General features: G+C 45.7%; 1 protein-coding gene across 5 annotated transcripts in view; it reads right to left on the bottom strand.

The window, feature by feature from the left end:
- Nucleotides 1-328: 328 nt before the first annotated feature.
- GALNT6 (polypeptide N-acetylgalactosaminyltransferase 6) overlaps nucleotides 329-8517 on the bottom strand; it is a 113518-nt gene continuing 105329 nt past the window's right edge. For all 5 annotated transcript variants that reach the window (XM_040340825.1, XM_040340827.1, XM_040340826.1 and 2 more), the window contains exons 10-11: nucleotides 4021-4179; nucleotides 329-2440 (exon numbers count right to left, since the gene is read on the bottom strand). In XM_040340825.1, the coding sequence (XP_040196759.1) occupies nucleotides 2327-2440; nucleotides 4021-4179 (273 nt within the window). In that variant the 3' untranslated portion in view covers nucleotides 329-2326. The remainder of the gene's footprint in view (nucleotides 2441-4020; nucleotides 4180-8517) is intronic.

Genomic DNA, 8517 nt, shown 5'->3' with positions numbered 1-8517 from the left:
CGCAAGTGCCCGGCGAACATTGCGGCCGCCTGGGCACCAGCATCAGCTCAGTGGTCTGACAGCGGCCGATATATACCTACGGCAATTTGCCCAGGCAAGCCAATCTGCTGCAGTATAACTGCGGTGGCTGGGGAGCGTCTAGTGGTTAAATAAAAATGTACCTTTTTGTTACATTTTCTGGCATTTTATGTTCTTTAAAGCATACATGAAGTCCCACACTAAATATATGTAAGTATCCTTTCCCGTTTTCTACTAATATAAATCATGCCAATGAGAACATTTCTTGCACTAGTGGATTCATCCTCAGCCCAAACTACTTTACTTATTATTCTCAAAATATCCCTCCAAAAAAAAATCTGTATTTCTGTCCCTTGCAGCAATTACACTTACCTACCCTTTACAGGGTTTATGAAACCGTTGTTTATCACCATTTTTCATGACGTCAGTACTCTGTCCCATTCAGAGCCGGTTAGGTATGTCATATACCCAGGGTGACCACTAGAAATCATGGGGGTTCCATACAGCCTACCCGACAGGGCTCCCCCTCCTTCCCACCTAACAGCCCCTGCCATACCTTATTGTGCTTGCACAGTAATCCCAGCAGCCATGGCTCTCAGCAAAAAAAAAAAAAAAACGAATGCTCTCCAGGCCCAACCAATTTAGCAGTAGGGGCCGAGAATAGAGAGAGGACTAGTTGCCCACTTTTGGGATCAGACAAAGCAATACTGAATGCTACAGCTCCTCACAATTAAATTAAAGGTCCTGCTCTACCCTGGCGGATTGATATAGAAGGAGCCGGAATTTTAATTTATTGGAAGCTGCGGCGTGGAGGATTACTCTGCCTTCTCCCAAAAATGAATGAACAATTCCCTCTCTGTCCCCGCTCCTGCTGCTGAACTTATGGTGCCCAGGGAACTTTTATTGCTGGGAGCCACGGTCCATGGGTTTACTGTGCTTTCGCTCCAAAGGTATTTAAAATGTACCCTTTTTGCCCTTGGGCCCCCTGCTGAACGGATGAGGCCCGGGTCAGGTACAGGAGGGTGGGCTCTACCTCCCTATCAGCAGCCCTGCATGTACCCTAGAGATTGAATCTAGCATTATCATATGCTAAACTGTAAATAGTGTTAAGGGGTTTTAATGCAGGTAAGAGTGAGGTAAATAAAAATTTCATAAAAGCAGACACTTCTGAAAATGATTACATACACGCATTTGGGCAAGGCCAATTTAAAAAAAAGTTAAATCAGCTTTGTAGATTTTCAGACAAGAGGTCACTCGAGAAACCATGTCCCAAAGAAGGCAACTAAAAAAAGGAAATCCGTTCCTAAATATAAACTAGTAAATTATCACAGTTCTCACTGACATTGGTTTGAAAAATGAACATCCATAATGCATTTGACCTGCCAATCTGCTACGGTTGAAGACATAAGCAGTGCATAAAGCAACAATGACGAGCAAACAGTTTAATCCATCACATAGAACATTATTGCCGTCTGATTAGGAATGAAGAAATATGAGCGCTTGTTATGGGTTATTGCTCTTTGCCTTTTTAGATAATGGCCTTGGTGCTGTGCAAAGGCTATAAAAATACATAGATGTGCATATCAAAATGGATTAAATCACAGTAGATCTCACAAGATTCACGGTTCAAAAAAGCTTCATAGCGGTAAGGCGGTGCTCTTTTCTTGCTAGAAGAATCATGTAAAATTCCACTTTTTTGCACAGATTGTTAATTGGCCGAGCAGAGGAGAACCAGTCCAGTCTGGATTTTGTGCAGCCTTACAGTAATCTTGTCATATTTAGACAATTTGAGGTCAAAACTGTTGTGTGGATACAAATCCCAGCAAGATTCTTTAGCATATACCGAAACCCGTCAATGACAGCGATAGATTCACTGCAGATCGATTTGACTACCGTAATTATTGCTATAGATAAACAAGTGCAGCATTTCTCAGATGAAATCTCTGCTCAAGGTCGAGAAGCATAAAACCAACAGATGGATGGTGTACACTTGTGTAGTGTTGGAGAACGACTAGTGCAAATCTTGGCTTGTCCAAACCTCTCTTTATAATCCATAAATGAAGTTAAAGGGAACACCGACGCCCAGCTTTATGAAAGCTCATTTTAAAGGAAAAGGTGTTCATTTGGTTATTTTCACTTCTTTCAAGGCACTGATCTAAATTGTAAACATTTTTAAAAAAGGACAACATGTTTTAAAGGCTTCTTGCCCAGTGGTAAGATATGAGCACTTTCCTCATTTGTATCCAGGGGATAAGAAGGCACTGCAGAGATTAAGCCCTCATGTAGCAGTCACTGAGCATGATGTGAATTAGCTAAAACCCCAGCGCTGGTGTACATCTCCAGGATTACAGTGGTTAGTGGATGGATGTTCTCCCCGGGAGCATAGACACAGTTGAGAGCCAGTGTTTTTTAGTAAACGATCCTGGAAAAGAAATGCATTTTTTAGATAATTAGGCAACTTAAATTAATGGGTAAAGTTTGAGTAAGATTATAGACTAAAGCCATGTACACATGGGCCAAAAATTGGCCAAAATCAGCCGGTATAGTAGATACCAGCCGACGTTCGAACCATGTGTACATCAAAACAATAATCCCACCATCACCCCCCCCCCCCCACACACACACACCCGGGTCACGGACAGCACTGAAGCCCCCACCCATTCGGCTGGCCGGGTTATGGGCGAAACCCCCCCGGGGCAGCACTTACTCCATCTCGCGAGCAGCGGCTTCTCTCCAGGCAGGTCTCGGTTCCCCAGCCTCTCCTTCCTCCTCCCCTATTGGATCACATCTCCTTTTTGGCCAATCAGGTGATGGGTCTCATGAGGAGGAGGATCAGTGTGAAAATAATATTAAATTCGCTATTGTCACACAACCGGGTGGGATCAGGGCGCAGTGCTCTGTGCCCGGAGACCACCCTTTTTTGAAGCCTATTAAAGTCCCTGGCTCTAATCACGTGCTTCAAAAAAACACACCACCGCCAATGAAATTCATAGCCCAGCGCCCCTAATGTTTTTCTTTGGGATATTAATCAGAGAATTCACATAACTGGAAAGACACACGTTTCTGAAACACAGGTTACAAGTTTTATTTGAGGATTTTCGCCTACTTTATTTGGAAAGATTTGTTTATTTAGTGTGTTTCACACTTAAAGGCCCCTTTCATACTGGGGCAGGAGCAGCATCGGTGGTAAAGCTGCGCTATTTTTAGCGGTGCTTTACCGTCAATTTCACAGTGCTATTTGGCCCCTAGCGGGGCGCTTTTACCCCACCCCCCCGCTAGCAGCTGAGAAAGGGTTAAAACCACAGCAAAGCGCCTCTGCAGCGGCGCTTTGCTGGCGGTATAGCCACAGTGCCCATTAATTTCAATGGGCAGGAGCGGTGGAGGAGCAGTATACACACTGCTCCTTCACCGCTCCAAAGATGCTGTTAGCAGGACTTTTTTTTACTGTCCTGCTAGCGCACCGCTCCAGTGTGAAAGCCCTTGGGGCTTTCACACTGGAGAGACAGCAGCGGCTGTTTCAGGTCGCTCTGCAGACACTTTTTTTTAGCGTTACAGCACCTGCAAAGTGACCCAGTGTGAAAGGGGTCTTAGAGGGGCAGCTGTTGCGTTTTTTCACATATGTATGGTTTACAGAGTCACCCCCTGGGAATTGCTTCTGGGGGATGCTGGAGTAACACTATGGGTATGGGACCCCACTGTGTGAAACTATACTGTGCCACAACACCTTTTGGCTTTTTTCTGCAAAGCACCTCATGGACGAGGGCTTTTGGCTGAGACTGAAGCAATTTTTGAAATTTAGAGGCGGCATGTACAAACATACAATGAAGGGCAGTGATCAGTACATATATAGCCAGCGTCGCATACAATATGCAGTCACATCCATAGCTTGCCTTGTTTTTGCATCATTTACTCTCTCGTGTGCTAGGTTTTCTGAGATCCTTGCAGAGTCCCTTCTATAGTAAGCTACATCTACTGCAATCTTGATTAGGAAAAAATTGTTACCTTCGTCAATTCCCACTCCTCGTTTCCTGGAACAGTGGTCCCTTTTCCTTTGTACTGACACTCTCCAAGCTCCACTGGTCCTGGACTGTATTTGGAGCGCAAGCACAGCTGCTTCCCAATATTATGTCGCAGTTCTTTCTGCGTAGTATATTCAAAGTACTAAAACAAATAAGCACTACAGTTAGTAGAAAGCACGCTAGTATAAAGAACAGAAATTAGATACTGTAATAGAAGTATGGAACTGAGATTGCATTTAGGTCCCTCAATTAAAATAACTGTATTTAGGTTGTGTCTTAAAGGTAATTATACCTAAAGTGGAAAAAAAAAAAGCTATGAGACAGCAGAAAATCCTTGAAGCAATTTTTCCTCTAGGGTACACTGCCTGCGGTCCATGCACAGTGCAACCTTTACACTCACTATAAGATGCCAAAATGATGTTGGGTATCATGGATGAAGTGACCCATGCATGTATGCACAGGAGTTGCATCATATGTGGCCACCCAAGGACTAAAAATTATTGTTGGGAACCTGGAATGAGTAGCGCAGAAGATGGCCGTGCTAGAAGATGGAGCAGTGAGTGATACAGAGGGACAGGCTCAACCTGGCAACAATGAAAAAAAACTTAAAAAAGAAGGCCATTCTGAAATCATACTTATACATGTAGGCAGGTACCTACAAAAGGTGGGTTACTGTGAGCTAGGGAATATGGGTTGCCCAGAGAGGAAAGGGTTAACTTTAGGTCTGCCAGTTTCCCAGGCTTTTTGGGTTCTGCCTTCCTCCCTGTCCTGCATATAAATCAGGGGGAGGGCTGGGCACTGGGAACAAATGGGACTACATGGGAAAGGGGAGAAGGTCCAGACCAGATGAGGATGTAACCTTCAAATCAACACCTCAAATCATTATGGACTGAATACTTGTAAAGCTATGCCTGGGCAGATGGAAAGTAGGAGCTAAAATGACTGAACGGTATCATTGTAGCCTACAAGTAAAGTTTTAAGTAAAGCCCACATACATGCTCTAACATACTCAGTTATGGCTCCTGGCACTAATGACATTAAGAGAAGCTACTGTATAGAGGATGAAAACCTATACTCTTGTTTTACCAATAAAGTGCAATTCCAAGGTGGACGGACTTTGTGTCGTTCTTAGTCCTGGTCTACAGAAATCTTTTAGACTGCACTGTACATTGAGACAGGCTGAATGTAAACAATGCAATCTTTAAACTGACTTTCACCTGTAAGGACAGTTCTCAAAGCTCAGAAAAAGGAAAAAACAACAGGTGCAAGTGACATGTAGGTAGTGTTTTTGTTGCTGGATTAGTCAAAGAGATTATGAGGGGGAGTTACTAAAGCTGGAGCAGAGAAAATCTGGACCAGCTGTACATAGTAACCAGTCAGCCTCCGCTTCGTCAGTTAAGCTTTGAAAATTTAAAATTTAGAAGCTGACTGGTTGCCCTGCATAGCTGCTCCAGATTCTGGCTGCCCCTGTCTTAGTAAATCCAACCGCTACAGCCTGTTACCTGCAATGCATGGGCGGCTCGCGTTTTCTAAATGGTCCCTGCTGTCTTTTGGGACCTGTGCGTCTCCCAGAAGACAGTGGGGGGGGGGGGGCAGAGGAGGGGCCGGACATCTGCTCCCCCCTCCCCCTGAAAGGTGCCAAAATGTGACACCGGAGGGGGGGAGGATCCGGATAAGCGGAGGTTCCATAATTGGGTGGAACTCCGCTTTAGGAGTAGATTGTAGTTACTATACAGAGAAAATAATATGCGCTAAGTGTCGCGATCTAAAATCAGCGATGAATGATTAATAAACAGCTGCATTCACTGTATTGCATATCCCAATACGTAAACATAACAATCAAAAAATCGTGTTGTGCTGTGAATATACTCAAACAAACATAAATTCAAATAATTTAAATCATGTATATTAAACAAATAATCTCAGTGCAATAGCGAAATGTAATGTAAAAAAAAATAATAAAAATTCCACACAAATAGAGCTTTCTTTTGGTGGTATTTAACCCCTGCTGTTTTTTTTTATTTCATAAAAAAAAAAGAAGAAAAAAAATGAAAAAAAGAAGAGAAAAAATTGGCAAAACAGGTAATTTTTCCTCTTCATTGATGTGCGCTGATGACGCTTCGCTGATAGGCTGCACTAATAAGGAGGCACTGGTGGGCACTCCTTAGCAGCAGTGGGTGTCTGCGAGAAGCCTGTAATCAGATTATTTTTTCCTCCTTACGTCGGTCGGATGAAGCCTATTTTCAGGCGTATCTTAGTTTTGTGGGCACGGCGCACAGATAAGATGACGCATATTTGCACTTACTTGCACTTACGCGGCGTATCTCGAGATACGTCGGCGCAAGTGCTTTGTGAATCCGGGCCCTCCTGTGTACAGGTAATCCCTATTTCAATAGAAAAAGAACTCACCAAATTCCCATGCCTTCCATTCTCATGGTTGGCATGATAAGCTCAATATATCAGTAAATCAGCTCTCTCCTCATATGAGTAATGTAGTATTCCTCCGCAAACAAACGAAAAAAATAAAACAATTGCAGCCTCACTGTGCCCATCAAGCGCAGCCACTGTGCCCATCAAGCGCAGCCACTGTGCCCATCAAGCGCAGCCACTGTGCCCATCAAGTGCAGCCACTGTGCCCATCAAGCGCAGCCACTGTGCCCATCAAATGTCGCCACTGTGCCATGCCATCAAACAAAGCCACTGTGCCATCATTTATCGCCGCTGTGCCCATCAATTGTCACCACTGTGTCCATTGTCACCACTGCCAATTAATTGTCACCACTGTGTCCATTGTCACCACTGTGTCCATTGTCACCACTGTGCCAATTAATTGTCACCACTGTGCCCACTGTGCCCATTGTCACCACTGTGCCCATCAATTGTCACCACTGTGCCATGCCATCAAACGCAGCCACTTTGCCATCAGTTGTTACCACTGTGCCATCAATTGTTGTCACCACTGTGCGCTCAATTGTCACCACTGTGCTCATCAATAATCAATTGTAGCCACTGTGCCATCAAATGCAGCCACTGTGCCATCAATTGTCACCACTGTGCCATCAAACGCAGCCACTGTGCCATCAAACGCAGCCACTGTGCCATCAAACGCAGCCACTGTGCCATCAAACGCAGCCACTGTGCCATCAAACGCAGCCACTGTGCCATCATTTATCGCCACTGTGCCCATTGTCACCACTGTGCCCATCAATTGTCACCACTGTGTCCATCAACTGTCACCACTGTGCCATGCCATCAAACGCAGCCACTGTGCCATCAATTGTTACCACTGTGCCATCAATTGTTGTCACCACTGTGCCCATCAATAATTAATTATAGCCACTGTGCCCATCAATTATAGCCACTGTGCCCATCAATTATAGCCACTGTGCCCATCAATTATAGCCACTGTGCCCATCAATTATAGCCACTGTGCCCATCAATTATAGCCACTGTGCCCTGTTAAATGCTGCCACTGTGCCCTGTTAAATGCCCCCTGCCCCCCCCCCCCTGCCCGGCACTTACCTTTCTGGGGTCAGCCATCCTGCTCCCACCGTGTCTTCTCCTGCCATCGATGATGCTTCAGGCAATCAGGTTACCGGTAACCAGAACCGGTGAACCTGATTGGCTGAGACGCCTGTCAGTGTTATCCAGGGAACGCAACCCCCGGTGCGTCCCCTGGATAACAATTTGGCAGCCACTGTGCCATCAAACGCAGCCACTGTGCCATCATTTATCGCCACTGTGCCCATTGTCACCACTGTGCCCATCAATTGTCACCACTATGTCCATCAACTGTCACCACTGTGCCATGCCAAACGCAGCCACTGTGCCATGCCATCAAACGCAGCCACTGTGCCATCAATTGTTACCACTGTGCCATCAATTGTTGTCACCACTGTGCCCATCAATAATTAATTATAGCCACTGTGCCCATCAATTATAGCCACTGTGCCCATCAATTATAGCCACTGTGCCCATCAATTATAGCCACTGTGCCCTGTTAAATGCTGCCACTGTGCCCTGTTAAATGCCCCCGGCCCCCCCCCCCCCCTGCCCGGCACTTACCTTTCTGGGGTCAGCCATCCTGCTCCCACCGTGTCTTCTCCTGCCATCGATGATGCTTCAGGCAATCAGGTTACCGGTAACCAGAACCGGTGAACCTGATTGGCTGAGACGCCTGTCAGTGTTATCCAGGGAACGCAACCCCCGGTGCGTCCCCTGGATAACAATTTGGCAGCGGATTACAGCCTGAGGGCTGTAATCGGAAAGCCTATCAGAGCTGCTCTGATAGGCACTTCCAAAGCCAACCAGCTGCCGTTATTCAGACAGCCGGCGCTCACTAGGGGGCCAGCCATCTGAATAGTGGTGTAATACATAGATTCATGCACTGCATGAATCTATGTATTGTATTTCAGTGGCAGTGCAGGAGAGAGAGAGGGGGCAGCGCTCCTGCGCCCTCTATGGACACACCACCACCACA

The sequence above is a fragment of the Rana temporaria genome, chromosome 2 (genome assembly GCF_905171775.1).
Source record: "Rana temporaria chromosome 2, aRanTem1.1, whole genome shotgun sequence".
Taxonomy (NCBI): Eukaryota; Metazoa; Chordata; class Amphibia; order Anura; family Ranidae; genus Rana; species Rana temporaria.
The sequence above is the reverse complement of the archived record's forward strand: the minus strand, read 5'-3'. Positions and strand labels throughout refer to the sequence as shown.